Source organism: Geotrypetes seraphini, chromosome 1, assembly GCF_902459505.1.
Source record: "Geotrypetes seraphini chromosome 1, aGeoSer1.1, whole genome shotgun sequence".
In the NCBI taxonomy this organism is placed as follows: domain Eukaryota; kingdom Metazoa; phylum Chordata; class Amphibia; order Gymnophiona; family Dermophiidae; genus Geotrypetes; species Geotrypetes seraphini.
In genome coordinates, this window is record NC_047084.1 from 148,738,434 (window position 1) to 148,760,626 (window position 22,193).

General features: G+C 41.8%; 1 protein-coding gene across 7 annotated transcripts in view; it reads right to left on the reverse strand.

The window, feature by feature from the left end:
• INPP4B (inositol polyphosphate-4-phosphatase type II B) overlaps window positions 1–22,193 on the reverse strand; it is an 812,760-nt gene that overhangs the window by 164,803 nt on the left and 625,764 nt on the right. For all 7 annotated transcript variants that reach the window (XM_033939865.1, XM_033939855.1, XM_033939874.1 and 4 more), the window contains one exon: window positions 11,533–11,742. In XM_033939865.1, the coding sequence (XP_033795756.1) occupies window positions 11,533–11,742 (210 nt within the window). The remainder of the gene's footprint in view (window positions 1–11,532; window positions 11,743–22,193) is intronic.

The following is a 22,193-nucleotide window of genomic DNA, read 5'->3' on the forward strand; positions in this document are numbered from 1 at the left end:
CAAACCATTCTAATGCTTGATACATAAAAGACCATTCAACTCTGTCAAAGGCTTTTTCTGCATCCAAAGAAATTAAGAATGCCGGATCCTGAATATCTTTTGTTAAATTTAAAGTATGAAAAGCCAGTCTGGTATTATTGGAAGAATGTCTTCTTGCAACGAATCCTGTTTGGTGAGTATCAATAATAAAAGGGAGAGCTTTGGCCAATCTTAATGCCAAAACTTTGGCTAAAAGTTTACCATCTACATTAATTAATGAAATAGGCCTGTAGTTTGATACCAAAGTATGATCTTTGTTTGGTTTTGGTAAGACAATAATTAATGAATCTGCCATAGTACCTGATATACAACTTTTATTCAGTTGGTATTGATATAATTTTAACAAATAGGGTAACAAAGTATTTTGAAATAATTTATAGAACTCTACCGTATATCCATCACCACCTGGAGCGGATCCAACTCTAAGAGACTTCAATGCTGTTTCTAACTCTTTTAAAGATATAGGTTCTTCTAAACTTCCTTTTATATGTTCAGGAATTTGAGGCCCCTTAAGTGAACTTAAAAATTCCAATCCATCCTTTTCTCTATCTCTGTAAGATTCAGAAGAATACAAGTCTTTATAAAAACTAAAAAATTGTTTTAGAATCTGATCAATTTTATTATGTGATTTTCCATTTTTATCTTTTATTACAATTTTTGTTCTTCTTTTCCTTGCTTTAAGATAATTTGCTAGCATCCTACCCGCCTTATTTGAATTTCCATAGTATTGAGTTTGTTGAGAAAATAAATCATTCCTTACAAATTTAGAGGATAACTCATTATATTTAACTTTTGCTTTTAATAATAATTGCAAAGTATTCCACTCCCATCTATTAATTAAATTACTTTCCAATACTTTAATTTCCTTTTCCAAATCAACAAATTGTTTCGTAAACTGTTTCCTAACGTATGCTGAATATGAAATAATATTACCTCTCATGGTTGCTTTAAACGCATCCCATAATACTTCCATATTTATATCATTAGTATCATTAATTTGGAAGAATTCAATCATTTTTATTTTAAAATCTTCAGTAAAATTTGAATCTACTACCAAAGAATTATCAAATCTCCAAACCGGCTTAGAATAATCCTTTTCACCATCCTTTAACTCAATCCATACAGCACCATGATCAGATAAGAGAATAGGATCTATAATAGCTCTTATTACATTTTTCGCTAAATTATTTGAAACAAAAATATAATCAATTCTTGAAAAAGAATTATGGACCTGTGAACAAAAAGAGAATTCCCGATCATTAAAATGAAGAATACGCCATATATCTATTAAATCATAAGATTTTACCAAATTATCTAGCCCTAATGATTTCATAACTCTACTTGGATTTTTATCCATAATTGAATCCATTACAGCATTGAAATCTCCAGCCACCACTAAATTAGAAGCAGCCAGTGGCATTAAAATTTGTAGTAGGTTCTTAAAAAACTCCATCTGATTCGTATTAGGAGCGTAGATGTTAAATAAGTCCAGGGTATTATTTTCCATGCTCATTTCAATATGCACCCACCTTCCTAATGGATCCATTTCTACCATCTTAAAATCAGCTGTACATTTTTTATTAATTAAAATGGCCACTCCAGCCTTTTTCCCATTTGCTGGAGCAAAAAATACTTTTGAAATCCATCCCCCTTCCAGCTTTCTAGATTCTATTGTGGACAGATGGGTCTCTTGGATGAAATATACATCCGCCTGTTGCTTTTTAAGGAAATTTAACATTTTTTTCCTTTTAATTTGGTGATTCAGGCCATTGACATTTAAAGAGTAGAATTTAGTCTCCATCTTTCAACTCAATAGAATTCCAGCATTGACACTCCAGTTTATATAAATGAAATTGATTAGACACCATCCTTCCCATAACATCCATAAAATATAAGAATATGATATAATATCCCCTACTACACAGATATTCTTTCCCCTTACTCTTAAATATCCCCCCTCCCCATATCCCTCCCACCCCTCCCTTCATTATGGATAAACTTGAACCACGCATAGGATATGCAACCACTTCCACCCCCCAGGCATTTATACATTGTCTCCCACATATAAATGTACTTTTTCCCATCTTATATCTTACTACCATGACATAAGAACATAAGAACATAAGCAGTGCCTCCGCCGGGTCAGACCATAGGTCCATCCTGCCCAGCAGTCTGCTCCCGCGGCGGCCCAGGTCACGACCTGTCTAAATCACCAGAAGGGGCCCCCATGCCACCTCGGTTTCCTAATTGAGTCCTATCTTCCCATCAACGTCCTAGCCCTCCGGTCTTGCACCTGCACGACCTGGTTGGGTTTCTACATTTATTTTCTGGTTAGCTTTCTCAGTATCCCATGATCCCTTTATCCCTCAGGAATCCATCCAGTCTCTGTTTGAATCCCTGTACCGTACTCTGCCTGATCACTTCCTCCGGTAGCGCATTCCAAGTGTCCACGACCCTCTGGGTGAAAAAAAACTTCCTTGCATTCGTTTTGAACCTATCTCCCTTCAGTTTCTCCGAGTGCCCCCTCGTACCTGTTGTCCCCTTCAGCCTGAAGAATCTGTCCTTATCCACCCTCTCTATACCCCTCATGATCTTGAAGGTCTCTATCATATCACCCCTGAGCCTCCTTTTTTCCAGAGAGAAGAGCCCCAGCCTATCCAACCTCTCAGCATATGGGTAGTGTTCCAGCCCTCTTACCAGTTTCGTTGCTCTCCTTGGACTCTCTCAAGTACCTCCATGTCTTTCTTGAGGTACGGCGACCAATATTGAACGCAGTATTCCAGATGCGGACGCACCATCGCTCGATACAGTGGCATGATGACTTCCCGCGACCTGGTAGTTATGCCCCTCTTTATGATGTCCAGTATCCTGTTGGCTTTTTTCGAGGCCGCTGCGCACTGTGCAGATGGCTTCAGTGATGCATCCACCAGCACACCCAAGTCTCTCTCAAGATTGCTTTCTCCCAACAATGCCCCCCCCAATTTGTAGTTGAACAACGGTTCTTTTTCCCTATATGCATGACCTTGCATTTTTCCACGTATTTTAAATATTAACATAACCATTTATTTCATTATTTTTCCATACTTTTATATAACCCAATTTCCAAAATGGTCAAATACCACCTTTACCTTTTTATCAATTCTCTTTTAAATCTTTTAAGTTCCCCCATATTCAATATTAATAAATGAACATTTCAAAACTTTACATATTTTATAAATCCTCCTTAAGTTCATCTCATCCCACTTTCACAGCATAATATCTATATTTCTTTTAATTTATTTATGAATATGCTTCTTTAAATATATTTATATTAGAGTTCTAAACCATTTCATTCAATTTCATATTCACTACATACATACATAAAAGAAGAAATGTAACATTTTCATAAATCCTTAGCATTCCATCCATTCTATTCCAGTCTTACTTTTATATTCCACTCCTATTAATATATTTCTGTCTTCTAAACCTTTTCTTCCTTACATAGTCATTGGTTCAGAGTTATTCAGAAAGTCTTTCAACTTCCCTGGATCCTCAAAATATAGTGATTTACTCCCATAGGATATCCTCATCTTTGCAGGGAAATATAAACCCTATCTATATCCTTTGTCTTTAAGCTGTGGTCTTAACTGCAGAAACTGCTGCCTCAATGCTGCTGTATTTTTTTTGCAAAGTCAGGCAAAAATAATAATTTTGATCCTTTATATGTCAAATTTTTGTCTGATTTTGCCAACTTCAGTATTTCAAAGGCTTGCTGAAACCTTAACAGTTTAAAGATAAGCGGTCTGGGCTTTGACTGACTTTCTGACCGTTGGAAGGGAATTCTGTGTGCCCTTTCAATTTCAAGAGGTTGTTTAGAGTTCAGCTGAAAAAGTTTTGGTATTAAAGTCTCCAGAAACTTTATGGGATTATCTCCCTCCAATTTTTCCGCCAGCCCAATTATTTTTATGTTCTTCCGACGTCCACGATTCTCATAATTTTCCAGTTGTTGTTGCATCTCTGAAATGATTTTTCTTTCAGATTTAAACTGAACCTCTGTTAGTTCCAACTGTTCCATTTTTTTTCCCAGTGTTGTCACTCTCTGGTTTGCCAATTCCAATTGCTTATTTATGTTGACAACCTCTTCCTTTACTTCCTGTATGTAATCTGTGTTCTTTTGTAGCATCTGCTGTATTTTTTCCAGCGCTGTCATCACTTCTTTTTTATCAATTTCTTCCTCATCCGGGAGTGCAGTCTTTGCCGGCGTCACATGATCATGCTTGACACGCTTAGCAGTGCCCACAAAAGCCGTCTCAAGTTTCGTCTGCCTTGAAGTTGCCATCCTCTGACTTTATAGTAAGTTCTTTTGATACAAGAAACTTTATTTTACAGCAAATTCTTCAGAATTAGTGCCTGGGGGAGCAGAGCAATGTGATCACACCTCCATCTTGTGCGTGTTCCAAGCCACGCCCTCCCATAAAACGCACTATTAAATACACAATTTATACATAAAACAATTGTTTTCTCCCCCCCCTCCTCTCAAAGTTTAATTAAAAAAAAAAAAATCTGTCAAATGGCCATCCAGTTTCAAAATCATAGTATTATTATTATTATTATGTTCTTGTATACCGCCATACCCAATGAGTTCTAGGCGGTTCACATCAATTAATTAAGATCCGATCTGAACACGTCGACTTACGACCGTAATTGGTACCGATTGACAGGTCGTAGGTTGGTCGGGACGTAAGTCGACCTATGCTAGACTACGGTAAGACTACTGTATTAGACTGGGTAATGATACTGTAATCATCTTAAAGTCATATTTTATCAACATTTTCTTACTTTCTAAGGGCTCCTTTTATCAAACCGTGCTAGCGGGGTTAGCGCGTCGGACATTTCATCAGGCGCTAACCCCCGCGGCCGGCTAAAAAACTAACGCCTGCCCAATGCAGGCGTTCGCGGCTAGTGCGGCAGGCGGTTTAACGCGCGGTATTACGCGCGTTAAACCCCTACTGCAGCTTGATAAAAGGACCCCTAAGTCAAGCCCAGCACAATCCCTTTGTGGTGAACATTCATCGTGGCGCCTCCTCCTCTTTACGTTGTTACTGCTGCGTAGCGAGACTTGGGAGTGCGGGAGACTGGGGCTGCTAACAGCTGGTGGGGGAAACTGTCGTAAACGCGTCGTGAAGTCGAACAGTCGTAACTCGAATAGGTCGCAAGTCGACGAGTACCTGTATTGATATCCTGAATATATGTAGTCACTTGAGAAAAAATTCATGTAGCTGAGATACAGGTTTTTAAAGGAGTCTTTTCTTGAGTTCAATAATTTTATTGAATATTATAAATAATATACAGAAAGCAGTTCAAGTACATGAAAATTGAATAAGAAATAGTGATGTAGAAACAAAAGAAACCATAATTGCATTCATTTGCATATAACAAATTATTAAGAAGAATTCAGAGTATTTGAAACTGCTAAGAAAAGAAATAGAAAGGGTAGATAAGCAGAGAGGATGAAGTAAAAGAAAAAAGAAAGTGAGGATGAAGTAAAAGAAAAAAGAAAGGTAAAGAAGGAGAAAGAGAAAGAGGGAGAAAAAGAGAGAGGTAGAAGTGTCTACGAGGCAGAATGAACATATGAATCTAAGAACGACCAAGGTGATTTATTTCGCATCAATTTTGTAGAGAAACGAGATATCATGTTCTTTTCATATGCATATGATTCGAATTTATGGTACATGCTCAAAGAGTTCCACCAAAAGGTGTAGTCTAGTAATGTAGATGATTTCCAATTTTTTAAAATGTGCATAAGAGCTGTCACAAACATGGTGTCAATGAGTTTAGGAGGACAGTTTGATAGTGCGAAGCAAGGGTGTTGAGAACGAAGGATTATAATGTCCATGGAAATAGGTTCTGAACATTTGGTAATAGATTTTATGGTGTCCCAGATACGAATCCAAAAGGAATGAACCATAGTGCAGTGAAGAAGCATGTGATCAAGAGTTCCAGGCTCTTTCAAACAGTTCCAACAAGTAGGATCTTGTTTCAGTTTCGCTTTCCACATTCGAAACGGAATCCATACTGCATTCCACATAACAAAGAACATTGATTGCGAGACTCTTGAGGATAATAGAGGACGATTTGTAGATGACCAGAAGAGTTCCCAATCTATTTCAGAAAGCGTGGTCTTTAAGATAGAGCCCCAGTGGTTCATGTATTGAGGCGTAAAAGTGAAGGTGTGATCTCTTAAGATACTATAAAAAAGAGATATCGCCCTACCTTTCAGTAAAGCCAAGGTAGACCAGTGACGAATAGTTTGATGAGAGGTCATAAAGTCAGGGCGCATTTGCACATTAGATAGTATTCTAGTAAGCGTAAGCCATTGAGGATATACAGAGGATGGGAGTGAGTTTACAGAACAAAAAGTATCAAATGGGACAAATGAAGAGGAGGAGATCAATTGATGAACAAACCACACACCCGCCCGCTGCCACCTCTTCCATGAAAGGGATCTACCCTTATTTTGAATTTTAGAATTATTCCAAAGGGACATGAGTGGGCCTTCAGCAACAGAGATCTCAGCCACTGCATCTAATAAATGAAAAGCATGTTGTGTTGCGCTCAGCAAAGAATACTTTCTCAAGTGTCTAGGTATCGACACTGTAAGGAAGCAGGAGATGTGTAATGGTGCACATAAAAAGCATTCCATTTCAAACCATGCTGGTTGATCCTGTGGATAAGAGTCAACAATCCAGTGAGCTCCGTATTTGGCTAAGGATGCGATGTAGTAATAATAAAAATCAGGTAAATTTAAGCCACCTTTAATCTTAGAGGCCTTCAGCTTGGCGAGAGCAATACGAGGTTTTTTCTTGTTCCAGATGAATTCAGAAATTTTCATATTAAGCCAATGAAATAACGGTTTATGGCAGAGAAGGGGAAGCATAGATAAAGTATAATTAATTTGTGGAGCTAAGGTCATTTTAATGGAGGCTATTCTACCCCACCAGGACAAATAAAGCGGGGACCAACGAGATGTAGTACTTGAAACCAAGTTTTTGATTTTAGATATATTGAGATCCTGAGCAAGTAATGGATCTTTATGTATTAAAATCCCCAAATATTTTACGGCTCCCTGTGACCATGAAAAAGGAAATTGAGCTAGATCTGAGGAGGAAATGTGATCATTTAGCGGAAAGATCTCTGATTTCTCCCAATTAACAGAATATCCAGATATTTGAGAATATTGAGAGACGATGTGGATAAAATGAGGTAAAGAGACAAGAGGATCCTTGAGAAAGAGAAGAACATCATCAGCGTAAGCTGCTAGTTTAATCTCTCGACTGGACGAGGGAATACCTTTAATTAAGGAACATTGTCGGATAGCTAACAATAGAGGTTCCAATGCTAAATCAAATAATAGTGGTGAAAGGGGACAGCCTTGACGGGTACCTCTATGGAGGGAAAATCTATTAGAGAGAGAGTTGTTTATCAGGATACGCGCCGTGGGTTGTCTGTATATTGTTTCTATCCAGTCTGTAAAGAAAGAACCAAAGTTGTACCATTTCAGTACTCGGAATAAGAAAAGCCACTCCACTCGGTCAAAGGCCTTCTCAGCATCAATGGCTAGACCAATCACAGGATCCGACATTGATTTGGCGTGAGCATTGATATGATGAAATAAACGAAGATTATCCCCTATGTATCTATGTTTGATGAATCCAGTTTGATCTCCATGTATGAGAGATGGGATCACTGTCTTTTCAAACGGTTCATAGTCATTCAGCGCAAGACACCAGCACGCCGCCTAAAAAGTGACTTTTAAAGAGCTCTGACGCGGAGTGTAAGTGGGGAACCCCCCCCCCAGTTTACTTCATACTCTTCGCACTGCCATTGGGGGGGGGGTTGGAACCCTCCATTATAGAGTAAACTTAACTTTTTCCCGATTTTTTAAGGGAAAAGTTAAGTTTTCTCTAAAATGTGGGGGGTTGTTCCCCCACCCCCCTACCCAAACAGCAGTAGTGCGAAATGCTAATGATATTCCAGCCGTCACAAAACATTTTCCTTTATATATTCGTTCTCTGTAAAAAGGTGCTCATATTTTTTTAGATCTACAGTAAAACCTTGGATTGCAAGTAACTTGGTTTGCAAGGGTTTTGCAAGGCAAGCAAAACATTTTATTAAATTTTAACTTGATATACAAGCAAGGTCTTGCAATACAAGTACATACAGTAGACACACATCACAACTGAGCTGATGGCTCTTCTCTCTCTGACGCTGCAAGAGTGTAGTGACTGTTCTAAACGAGCGAGGTCTTGCAATACGAGTACATATAGTATACACGCATCACATCTTCACAACTGAGCCAATGGTTCTTCTCTCTCTGACGCTGCGGGAATGTAGTGACTGTTCTAAACGAGCGAGGTCTTGCAATACGAGTACATATAGTATACACGTGTCACATCATCACAACTGAGCTGATGGCTCTAGGTCTTGCAATACGAGTACATATAGTATACACGTGTCACATCATCACAACTGAGCTGATGGCTCTTCTCTCTCTGACGCTGCAAGAGTGTAGTGACTGTTCTAAACGAGCGAGGTCTTGCAATACGAGTACATATAGTATACACGTGTCACATCATCACAACTGAGCTGATGGCTCTTCTCTCTCTGACGCTGCAAGAGTGTAGTGACTGTTCTAAACGAGCGAGGTCTTGCAATACGAGTACATATAGTATACACGTGTCACATCATCACAACTGAGCTGATGGCTCTTCTCTCTCTGACGCTGCAAGAGTGTAGTGACTGTTCTAAACGAGCGAGGTCTTGCAATACGAGTACATATAGTATACACGCATCACATCTTCACAACTGAGCCAATGGTTCTTCTCTCTCTGACGCTGCGGGAGTGTAGTGACTGTTCTAAACGAGCGAGGTCTTGCAAGACGAGTACATATAGTATACACGTGTCACATCATCACAACTGAGCTGATGGCTCTTCTCTCTCTGACGCTGCAAGAGTGTAGTGACTGTTCTAAACGAGCGAGGTCTTGCAATACGAGTACATATAGTATACACGCATCACATCTTCACAACTGAGCCAATGGTTCTTCTCTCTCTGACGCTGCGGGAGTGTAGTGACTGTTCTAAACGAGCGAGGTCTTGCAAGACGAGTACATATAGTATACACGTGTCACATCATCACAACTGAGCCGATGGCTCTTCTCTCTCTGACGCTACAAGAGTGTAGTGACTGTTCTAAACGAGCGAAGCCTTGCAATACGAGTACATACAGTATTTTGTATTAAAGTTTCTGGGTCGTGGAGTTTTCATTATTTCTTATGGGGAAATTCGCTTTGCTATATGAATGTTTTGGATTACAAGCATGCTTTCAGAACAAATTATGCTCGCAAACCAATGTTTTATTGTATATATTTAAGACCCCTGATGCAGGCTTTCAGCCGAAACACTGACCGTGTTGGGTCTTTTGTGAATCCCAGTTTTTGTTAGGCCTTTGTGCTGTTTTTGTGGTTGCACAACTTTGAACTAGATCAACTAAGAAACATCCAAGATAGAACAAAGCCTGTCTCGTGACGACTAGACCTCGGTGTACAATGAGAACTCCTCTTACATTCTTAAGCAACATTTTCTGGAGAATCGACTTCTCCTGCTCTATAACCAAGATTTCATTAAAGTTAGGTAATTATTGCAATAGTATACAATTAATTTTCCATTATGACGAACATGCTGTAGCCAGCAGAGAAAAGAGAGAACGATACTTTTCCCCTTCATTTGAACAGATTTTCTTTGTCTTAGATTCCCCAAAAGGCTAAGACTGTTTGATAATGTACGGTGTTTTCTTTTTTTTTTCCAGGTAGACATTATAATCCATATAAAAATAGATGAAATAATGTTTTCCTAAGAAAATACTGAATACGCAAGGCTGTGTTTTCCAAGGTAAACCAAGAGAAAAAGAAACTATAAAAATTGTTAAACCGTTCCTGTGTTAAAACATTTTATACCTCGGGGCTAAGTCTCATTAACAGAGAATGGTTTCCTTTGGGAAGACGGGCAATCAACAGAGAGAGAGAGAATTCCACTTCCACGTGTAGCTGTCTCACTTTACAAACCAACCCGTGCAATTGCTGCCAGTTAAAAAGTGAGACTGCAAATTTAACTTGGGGGTCCTTTTACTAAGGCACGCTAGGTTGAGGGGTGGTAGATTTAAAGGCCATGTTAGGAAATTCTACTTTACGGAGAGGGTGGTGGATGCCTGGAATGCGCTCCCGAGAGAGGTGGTGGAGAGGAAAACTGTGATTGAGTTCAAAGAAGCGTGGGATGAACACAGAGGATCTAGAATCAGAAAATAAGATTAAATATTGAACTAAGGCCAGTACTGGGCAGACTTGCACGGTCTGTGCCTGTATATGGCCGTTTGGTGGGGGATGGGATGGGGAGGGCTTCAGTGGCTGGGAGGGTGTAGATGGGCTGGAGTAGGTTTTAACGGAGATTTCGGCAGTTGGAACCCAAGCACAGTACCGGGTAAAGCTTTGGATTCTTGCCCAGAAATAGCTAAGAAAAAAAATTTAAAAATTTAAATTTAATCAGGTTGGGCAGACTGGATGGACCATTCGGGTCTTTATCTGCTGTCATCTACTATGTTACTAACCGATTTACCGTGCGCTAAATCGTTCAGCGTACACCTTAGTAAAAGAACCCCCTGGTTTCATTTTGGAGGAGGAAATAAATTATATGGGATTAAGAAGAAAGACTCCTTTAATTCCTCACGTAAAGCCCTTTTTCTAAACTCCTTTTTGAGTGCCTTTGAGCTGGTGCAAAACCCAATGTGGAACTTTTTCCACATACATGTATATTCCCTTTTTAAAATGTGGAATACATAAGTAAATTCCAGTCTCTCCCAAGTCATGCTCAAAAGTGGCATAGGAGGTTGGCACCCACATTGCCGCACCTTGCACCCCTCCCCCACTCTCCCCAGTCACTTGGTCACCCCCCCTACTCTTTCCTGCCGCTTGAGAACCCCCCTCGCCCTCCACGTACCTCTTGAAAAGTTTGCCGGTGTGAGCAGCACCTTCCACCAGCTGCTTGCGCCGACCTTGGTTCCCTTCCGACATCACATCCTGATCCCGTGGCCAGGAAATGACATCAGAAGGGAGCTGACGTCAGTGCGAGCAGCAAACAGAAGATACTGCTTGTGTTGGCGAACATTTAAAGAGGTATGGGGGGAGGCGGAGAGTCGCCGATGCCGACACCCCCCGTGAAGACGGCGCCCAGGACGGTCTGCCCCCCCTTCCACTGATACTAAACTGCACTCATAGCATTCTCCTTAGAATCTCTGCATGATGGGGATCTCCACATGTAAACATTGGCTTTTTAAAATCGGTACTTACATGAATGTGCAATAATCCCCACGTAAGTGCCAGAATTTAGTGGACAGGCCACTGGTGGCAAAAAGTGGGGAAATCTTTGTAAGGACTAGAGGAACATGAGAAAGCCACTTACCCACTCTTCCTCATCATAGTCCGAATGATGAGGGATGGAGTCTTGTCTTAAAATTGGAGACGGAAGTTCCTGAGGGTTCAACTCGCTTTCCTCTCTGGTTTTCGTGGGTTCTACTGTTTTTCTGTGGCCACAGCCAGGACGAGCCGTGTACAGTGCTAGAAGCGCACTATTAACCAGTTGATCCTTAAATGCATGTACAAACGACTCCGTCTGGAAAGAAAACAAAGGCTTTATTTAGAACAATGCGCTTCGATGATCTTGCTCATCAGCAGTAATAAATGCACAAAGGTTACCGTATATACTGAGATTTTTGGGCAAAAAAAAGGCCCAAAAATGGGGATCTCATTTATATTTGGGTCAGCGCCATCCGCTCTTCCTCCCGGACCTGTTGCAGGTCTCCCCTGGGCCTGCCATAAGCCCTGGTAGACCAGCAGTGGGCCAGGACTGGAGTAATCCCTCCCACCTCCTGTCCCGGTCGATTCTGACAAATCCCACCTCCCTTCCGCCACTCAGACTTTTAAAAAATCTACCTTTAAAATCCTGGTGGTCTAGCGGTGAACTGGGCCAGGAGTGATCTTCCTATGCTCCTGCCCATTGCAGAGCTGCTATCTGAAACAGCTGCCTCGAGTTCTCTCAGCAAACTCGTGAGACCACAGGAACTCACAAGTTTACAGCGAGAACTCATGGCAGCCATTTCAGATAGCAGCATGGGGCAGGAGCATAGGAAGATCATTCATGTCTTGGTTCACCGCTGGAACCATCAGGGCTTTAAAGTCTGGGAGGTGGAAGGGAGGTGAGATGTGTCAAAGTTGGCCAGGACAGGAGGCGGGAGAGATTCCTCGTACTGGTCCAACAGGACTTATGGCAAGCCCAGTGGAGGCCTGCAAGGCATCAGGGGAAGGAGGGGGGCTGGGTGCAGAGCCTGGCAGGGCAGGAAGGGAGAGGGCTGGATGTAGAGCCTGACAGAACATGGGAGGAAGGCAAGGAAGGAGGCAGTGGGGCTGGGAGCAAAGCCTGGTAAGGCAGGGAGGGGAATATGTGAGCCTTCCAAACCCTACCCTAATCTCTCTGTACCCACATACGAGTATAGGCGTCACCTGCAGGCATAAGGGCTATTGATGTGGTACATGAGTGTTGGGTGGGTTTTGGAGAACTCACCATACGTTATAAGTGGGATATGGTGATATGTAGCTGGGACTTATAGGAGGTTCACCGCAGTGCCCCCTAGGGTGCCCCACTGCTTTGCTAGGATTTCTATGTGGCCAGTCTACTAAGAATGCTGGTCCCTCCTATGTCCCAATGGCTTCTTCTGTGTGCACTGAACATAAGCACATCCATTTTCAAATGAAACAAAATAGGTGTCTTGCAGTTTTGGAAGTACTGGATTTTTGTACGTGTTTCTCAAAACACTCATAGCATCGGATTTAGACGTCATATCGAAAATGCACCTCTAAGGAGCCCCTTTACTAAAGCTTAGTGTGTGCTAACCAACATTAGCCTTCAGTAAGGGCCAGATTCTATAAATGGCCCCTATATATTGTAGGCGCCGCTCGGTGCGGTTGTCAATCAACCGCTAGGTGGTGGTTATAGAATCCCAACTAGCAGCACCAGGAAGAATCCAGGTAGCTCCCCCCCCCCCCCCCCCGACTCCAAACAGTTCTCATTCCCATATCTAAAGGACAGAAAGATTGTCTACCACCCAGACACCTGAACAATTTGTCAGGGGAAGAGAAGAATGTTCTGCCAGGGCCACTGGGTGAGAAATAAACCAAGGGGAAGTCAAGGAAGTCCCACTTTTCCCACATCTTCGCCGGGACTAATTATGGGTGAATGGATTGGAACACAGTTCCACCAATTAAGTTCAGACTTCAGAGCAAACAGGAGGTCCTGCTCCAGCCCTTCCCTTCCAAGTAGCCTGCAAGAAAGAGGAGGGGGTGGTTCCTGGAGCAGAGCAGAGAACGGTCACTCTCGTTACTTCCTCGTCCAGCCCCTCTTCTCCTGTTGCTCCAGCCCCTGGTTCACTTGACCACTTCCACAGTTCTACTTCCTTGCTGTCTACAAATTAAGCCCTGATCTTTTCTAAAGAGGTAAATAGATATCTGCGGGACATCATTATGCTGATTCCACTCCTTTCTGAGCCAAAAATCCCAAGCGGTAAACCAACCTGAAACAAATCAAATATGGCGTACCTCAGGGGACTCTACTATCCCCCCTGTCCTTCAATCTCTACATCATACCAGTCCTAGCCATAGCCCAAAAATACCAAATAAAAATTCACTCTTTCACTTACGACATTCAACTTTACCTACCACGAAGAGCAAATCGCGATACCCAGATTATAACTCTACACAACTGCTCATCCAAAAATTAATGGGTGTAGATATAAGACCTTCTTAGATAGGACCCTAGCATTTCAAGTTGGTAAGCAACAATCTTGGTTAGGTAAATGTATTCTGCAAGCTATGTTATCCTATTGCAGTTTTGGGAAATTAATTAATACCACTTTGTTCGATAAGTTTATTACTTAGTGAGTTTTGTTATTGAAATTCTATTTTACAAATATTTGTGCTTTTTACTGTATTATTGTATTTCGCTGATTGTCCAGCTCTTTTTAGTGTAAACCACCTAGAACTTTTGGTTATGGCGGTATAAAAGAATAAAGTTATTATTATCCAAAATTTGAAAGAGGATGACAACGAACAAACTCAAACTGAACACCTCCAAAACAGAACTATTATGGATCAGGAAAGAAAAATGCAACTACATCTGCCCCTCTTTAAACTGGGAATCCACCACCTTGACTGCGAAAGACCAAGTACGAAGCCTAGGGATTATGCTCGACTCAAATCTATCACTCTCCAATCATATCTCACATGTGGTCTCCACCTCTTTCTACTATCTCCGCCAGCTCCAGAACATAAGAAACTACTTCACTGAACAAGACTTTGCTCAACTACTCTATGCCTTCGTCCTCACTCGCTTGGATTACTGCAACTAATTGTCCAACAAACTTACATCAAAAAAACATCCATTGACTCCGAGTTCAAAACGCAGCCATCAGTCTACTGAAAACCCTAAAAGCTCATGACCCTATTTCCCCTGCACTGACCTTGGCCCACTGGCTGCCCATAACTAAATGCTGCATCTTCAAAAGCCCAGTGCTAGCATACAAATTTCTCCACAACGTGGTACCCAGATACTTCTCACATAAACTTCCAATCTACACTCCAAAGAGACCGCTACACTTCCAAGGTAAAATACACCTAAACACCCCTCCCCCCCCCCCAAGAAATGCTCTCCAGCTTCAAACAGCTCAAAAATGATCCTATTCCCATTTCCTACCAATCCTCTGGAAAAACCTACCCCCGCATCACATTCCTTGAGGGACTCCTAAACTTCAGGAAAACTATAAAAACCTACCTTTTTGCCTAGCCCGACTCACTCATCCTCAAAAATCACTACGCTCTATTTGCCTCAATGGAGTATGCTTTAGAACAAAAGAATAGCCTTTCTGGGCCAGACCAATGGTCCATCAAGCCCAGCAACCCATTCACACGGTGGCCAATCCATATCCCTAGTACCTGGCCAAAACCCAAAGAGTAGCAACATTCCAGCATCTCAAATAATAGTAAGATTCCGGAACCCCAATGAGAGCAACATTCCAGAGCTGAGATTGTGATGTCATAATGTCTCATTCCACACTGCCTCAGAGCCAACTTCATCAGTGATGTTACAATGGCTTGATTGTCCTTACTTGCCACATGTAAAAGGATAAGAACAGTCATACTGGGTCAGACCAATGGTCCATCTAGCCCAGTAGCTTGTTCTCATGGTGGCCAATCCAGGTCCCTAGTACCTGGCAACCCCCTCCCCCCCAAAAAAAAAACCAGCAAGATTCTGGAATCCCAAAGAGTAACAAGATTCTAGAATCACAAGGAGTAGCAACATTCCATTCTACCAAACTAGGGCAAGCAGTGGCTTCCCCCATGTCATTCTCAATAACAGACTATAGACTTTTCCTCTAGGAAATTGTCCAAACCTTTCTAAAAAACCAGCTACACTATCCGCTCTTACCACCACCTCTGGCAATAAAGTATTTAAGAAGATATTGACCACAAAGGTTGCCCTCACATCATAAAACAGAGTGGCCAAACTATGTGTCATGCCCATACTAGGATCGATCAATCTCAGCAGAACTTCTACGTCTAGACTGTAATCTTAGACAGATCCACCTGGACGGTATCACCTACCTGATTGTAAAGTAGGAACCCCAAGCAGGATAATCTGTAACCCACAGAAACACAGAACATGACGGCAGAAAAGGGCCACGGCCCATCTAGTCTGCCCACATTAATGACCCACCCCCTAACTACCTCCATGAAGAGATCCCACATGCCAATCCCATCTTTTCTTAAAATCTGGCACGCTGCTTGCCTCAATTACCTGTTGTGGAAGATTATACCAGCGGTCAACCACCCTTTCGGTGAAGAAATATTTTCTGGTGTCGCCATGAAATTTCCCACCCCTGATTTTCAACGGATTGTCTCTTATTGCCGTGGGTCCTTTAAGGAAAAAGAGATCCTCTTCCACCAGTGTGAAAGTGTTACCTTATGTAATAATACACTATAATTGTAAAAAGTGTAATCCGTTCTGAGCTCTTTGGGAAGTTCGAGATCTAAAATAAATAAATAAATGACAAACCATACAGTGTGGATTTAGCTATGTTGGCTCCATACTCTATATTTTTGGTACTTTGGACTGGTGAACTCAGCCATCTGTCTTTTTTTTATTATTTGATTATAACGGTAATGATACATATATATATATATATATATTCTAAAGTAATGTAGAGTCCACATCAAGGGAGAGAAATATATTCACATCGCATATAAAAAATATTGCCTTTCTTTAACAAAGTTTAGATCTCATTTTGAACATCCGGCTCTTTATCTAACAGGAATCTTTCTAACTGGTCAGGTTCAAAGAAAGCATACGAATTATTTACCCCCAACAACAAAACCCGAGATTTATATTGAAGGAATTCTTTCCTCCTATGTTGGGTAATTCTATTTATTTATTTATTTATTTAGATTTTTATCCCGTTCTCCCAGTAGCTCAGAACGGTCTACAGATAAACATACATAATGGAGAGTAATTAGACAAATAACATGTTCTATAGGTTAAATGTTTGGACATACAGGACTACGAAGTAGTTAAATACAGGGAATATACAGTAAATTAAGAGAAGAGTTTAAGTATATGTAGTTTAGTTTGGTATCAGTCGTTTAGTTTGGTATGAGTAGTTTAGTTTAGTACAAGTTAGTTGAGTTTCGGTACAGTTTATCAGAGTACAGACTAAGAGAGGAATGTACTGAAATTTAGGTAGAAGTTGGACAGGGAAAGCAAGAGAGAGGGGGGGTTTAAGGGGGAGTGGGCTGAGGGTGACTTTTAGTTGAAGAGGAGGGTCTTTATCATTTTACGGAATGTCAATAATGATTTCTGTTGTCTGAGTTGTGGGGGGGAGTTGGTTCCAGAGATGTGGAATGAAGTGGCTGTAGGATCGTTTGCGGGCAGTTTCTGAGAGGAGGGACCTTCCAGGGGGAATGCATAGGCGTATTTCTGATTTTGAGCGGAGGGTGCGGGTGGGTGTGTAGATGGGAAGTTTGGATTGTATGTAGGAGGGGGCGGTGGTATAAATTCTTTTGTGGGCTATTGTTAGGGCCTTGAAAGCACAGCGCTGGCTAATTGGGAGCCAGTGTTCAGCGCGGAGTGCCGGGGAGACAGGATCATGGTAGTTGAGGTTGTGTAGGAGGCGGATAGCTGTATTTTGGACCCTTTGTAGGCGTTTGAGATTATTTTTGGTTAGGCCATTAAATAGGGAGTTACAGTAATCCATTCTGGAGAGGACATATGCGTAAAGGAGTTGGGCGAGGTCAGGTGTGGAGATGTAGGGTTTGATCCTTTTCAGTTGGCGGAGGTAGTAGAAGGAGGTGGAGATTACTTGGGATATGTGGGCAGATAGGGATAGGTGTCCGTCTAAGGTTACTCCTAGGCTGCGCACCTGATCTGTTGCCTTTAGTAGAGTGGAGTCCCATGCTAGTGTGGGACGTGTGTACTTGGTGCTTTTTTTCCTGATCCATAAGAGTTCGGTTTTAGAGGCGTTAAGTTGCAGTTTGTTGTTTGACATCCAAGCTTTCATGTCAGATAGGCATTGTTGTAGGTTAGCAATTTGGGACGATCGGTTTTCGCCTAATTCTACAAACAATCGGGAAACATTTGCAATTTCTGACCACAAAACAAGAAATCTTTCTTCGGGAAATATCTTTTCAACACAATGGCTTTATCATTCGGTGAGGAAAAAGTTACTAGGAGAGTGGCGCGTTCAGAAATTTCAACCTGAGGAGTTTCAAGAAACTGTTAAATTTGGATCTTTCTTCAATTCTGATCCATTGAAAGTGCCTCCCTCCCGAGTAATTGCACCTCTAACTGGAAGATAGAAACATCTATTCAGTATCATAGTTTTCTAAACCCTCTTTAAAATATTTTCTAAATAGTATCTCCGCAGATAATAATGGACATACAGGAAAATTTAATATTCTCACATTAGAAGCTCTCATATGATTTTCCATCGTTTCACACTGCCTGTGCAACCACAGACTATCCTTAATGGCTGAAGTACTAGTTTGCTGTAATAAACTTATCTGAGATTCCTTTTTCTTTACTACAGTTTCTAAGGTGTTAATTTTTTCATCCATTACTTTCATTTTTGGCACTACTTGATCTGAAAAAGCACAAAGCTTTTGCACTGGACCCTGCAATAACAATTACCAAGTTTACCAAGTTGATTATAAAATTTGATTTATCGCCTATTCAAAATTCTAAGCGATGTACAATTAATAAAAATTACAGAGTTAAGGGGAACGGACATAACTAACAGAAACTCATACTACTAAATATATTAAAATTCAATAAATACATATAAAATCAAACATAAGGAAAGTTAGAGAGAAATACAATTTGGTTATAAAAGAAACAATTAAGGTAAAAAAACATTGGGAAAGGGAAGAGACAAGACATTAAAGTATTGTGGATAAATTAAAGGCATAGGCAATTCATTTAATCCTTGAATGCATCTTTAAAAAGAAAACCCTTAAGTTTGCTCTTAAATTATTCCAAAACCCTTTCTTCTCTTAAATAAATTGGAAGGGCATTCCAAGCTTGAGGGGCCATAACTGAGAAGATAGATTGCCGCCGTGTATTAATAAATTTTAAAGAAGGAACGGCCAATAAATGTTGATTACCGTATTTTCACTCATATACCGTGCACCCGTGTAAAACGCGCGGGAAACTGTAATTTATGTAAATAAATTTTTATATACCGCGCACACCCGTATACTGCGCGTGTCGCCCCGACTCTCTCGTCACCGCCCGACTCTCCTTTCACCCGCCCCGACTCTCCACTGGCCACCCCGACTCTCCTTTCGCCTGCCCCGACTCTCCTCTCCCCCTTGAAGTCCTGTCCCCACCCTGAAAGCCTGATGCCCCTTCCGACGTCCAATTCACCCCCCCCACAGGACCGCTCGCACCCCCACCCCGAAGGACCGCTCGCACGCACTCCCACCCGCACGCACTCCCACCCGCACCCACACCCCCACCCCCACCCCCACCCCGAAGGAACACTCGCACCCCCACAGCCTCCCGACACCCCCCATCATGTAGAAGCTCCTACCGTTGTCCTGCTGCTTCCTCTTGGCGGTCCTGGCCCTTCTGTGAGCCCTGTGTCTGCGCTGCTTCCTCTTCCGGCGGTCCCGCCCTTTCTCTGACGTCAGACGCAGGGCTCACAGAAGGGCCGGGACCGCCAAGAGGAAGCAGCAGGACAACGGTAGGAGCTTCTATATGATGGGGGAGGGTCGGGAGGCTGTGGGGGTGCGAGCGGTCCTTCGGGGTGGGGGTGCGGGTGGGAGTGCGTGCGAGCGGTCCTTCGGGGTGGGGGTGCGGGTGTGTGCGAGCGGTCCTTCGGGGTAGGGGTGCGAGCGGTCCTGCGGGGGGGGTGAATCGGATGTCGGGGGGGAACTATGTAAAAAAAAAGTTGTAAAATGCGCTCACGCGTATAACGCGCAAGGTTATGCACGGTTTGTAAAAATCGTGTATAACGCACGCGTTATATGCGTGAAAATACGGTATTTGACCTTAGTACTCTAGATGAAGTATATGGAATTAAAACTTTATAAATAAACGCTGGAGTTTTAAATGTCAAAGACTTAAAAGTAAGCAGACATAATTCGTACATTATACGATGGGCAACTGGACCTCTTAACCACTTTCCATACATCTACAAGAGTTATACTCTGAGGTATATTTTCATTGGGAAACATTTCAGTAGGAAATGCAACCGATTGTCACTTAGGCCCAAATTCTGTAACCAGCGCCTATAAGTTAGGCCCCTATTTCGGAGGCGCCCAACTAGAATGGCGCCTATCTAAATTGAAGAACAAGCTCAATTAAGCTTTTTAATCAGCACCGATTGAAACATAGGCGCCTATCAAGAAAGCGCGATTCTGTAACAAGGCGCCTCTAAAAATATAGACAGCCTTCAAAAAAATAGGCGCTATGCATGTTAGGTGTGGGTGTGGCTACATGTTAGGCGCCTTGTTGAAGAATTTCTACTCTTAAGCGTGCTTACGCGCTCATCTAGGCGTCTAACTTTTAGTTGTGCCTAGAGCTGGCCTATTTCTTGGGGGCCTCAAAAATAGGTTCCGCTCGGCGTGATTCATTAAACAGCGCCCAATTTTACTTGAATCGCGCTGAACAGTGCCTAATTAGGCGCCTAACTTTTCGGCACTCCTTATAGAATTTGCCCTTAATTGTCCAACGATGACATTTCCATTTGTGGCTGATGTAAAAGCTGGTCTGGAAGTAGCTTCTCGCCAATAGGGGACTGCCATCTGTCTTTGACCATTTCTGAACTTCTAATCTACTCTTATTCAAGATTTCTGAATCGCTCTACACTTCTCCCTCCGCATCCGCGGTTTCAGTATCTGCGGATTCGCTTATTCGCGATTTTTTGGCCGCTGACTCCACTCCCTAATTTTCGTCCCTGAACCCGACGTTTCACATTGGAAATCGCTGCCCCCGGTGGTTCCTGAAGGAAATCGCTGCTCCCGGCGTTGTATGGAGCAAATCGCAGGTCGGGTTATCCAAGGTTTATCTTTTTCAGGTCTATTTTATTGAAAAACCGCAAATAACATGCAAAATGTTATTTGTGGTTTTTCGGTATTCACAGCTATGTTCTGCCCACATCCCCCGCGAATACGGAGGGAGAAGTGTAATATCATTTAGTTCAAGGCGATTTACATCAAAAAGAAGCCTTTTTTTTCTTTCTCTTTTTCACTGTACTCACTTGAGGAAAGAAGAGAACGGGGAGATATGATTGAAACGTATAAGTACATCACGGGACGCATCGAGTCAGAAGATGATATCTTCTGACTCATGGGACCCTCGACCACCAGAGGGCATCCGCTGAAGATCAGGGGAGGGAAGTTTCATGGCGACTCCAGGAAGTACTTCTTCACCGAAAGAGTAGTGGATCATTGGAACAGACTCCCACTCCAGGTGATAAAGGCCAGCAGCGTGGGATCTTTAAGGGAGTAAATTCAGGGGAGGGGATACTTGGAATGGGCAGACTTGGTGGGCTATAGCCCTTTTCTGCTGCTTTTTTCTATGTTTCTATGACGTTTCCTACCCTAGATTTCCTTTTGCGGTAATGATAGTCAAAATGCCTTAATACTGCTGTTAATTGCTCAGTTTATTGGTCATTGTTACCCAATTGTTGTATATTTTACAAAAATTTTCAATAAAGATGATTGAACTGAAAAAAAAAAAAAAAAAAAAGAAGAAGCCATAATAATTCTATGGGAAAATACAATTCTTTGGATAAATTGATGTCCTTACAATTCTTTAACAAAAATACTAACTTTACAATCTATCATATAAAAATGTTTTCAACGTTCTACGAAATTTCCAATAACTTAACTTCTGGCCTTATTTGTACAGGGAAATCATTCCAAATAACAATAGCAGCATATGTAAAAAAATCAAATTGACGTTTAAAATGCGCATATCTCTAAATGTGAAAAGAACAAAGTGAGATGATCGGAAGCCTCTGTCTATATAAAATGATGAATTAGACAAACAGTTTTAAACCTTATACGTTTCTCTATAGGCAGCCAATGAAGTTTCTTATAAAATACAGAAACACTGTCATATATCTTCAGACCATATATCAATCTCTCTTAAGGGCAAGTTAACAGAGCAGTGTGCAAAGCTAGAAGCCACATACTTGCGTATGCTATACACCAATTAAAGCTCCACTAATTGAGACTTACCTGCGTACAAGCTATCTGGGATTCTGTAATATTAGCAGGGAGTCTCTTTAGGGCGTATGTGGAAAGGGGAGTGCATGAGGGTGGAGCTTAGGTGGGTCTCCCAAATAATGGTAACTTACAGAACAGTAGAACCTCGGTTTGCAAGTAACCCGGTTTACTAGTGTTTTGAAAGACGAGCAAAACACTCAGCAAACTTTTGACTTGCAAACTGAGCACTGCCCCGATCAACGAGCACTTACAGTCCAGGAAGTGCCGCTTCGGGGGATTCCTCTTCCG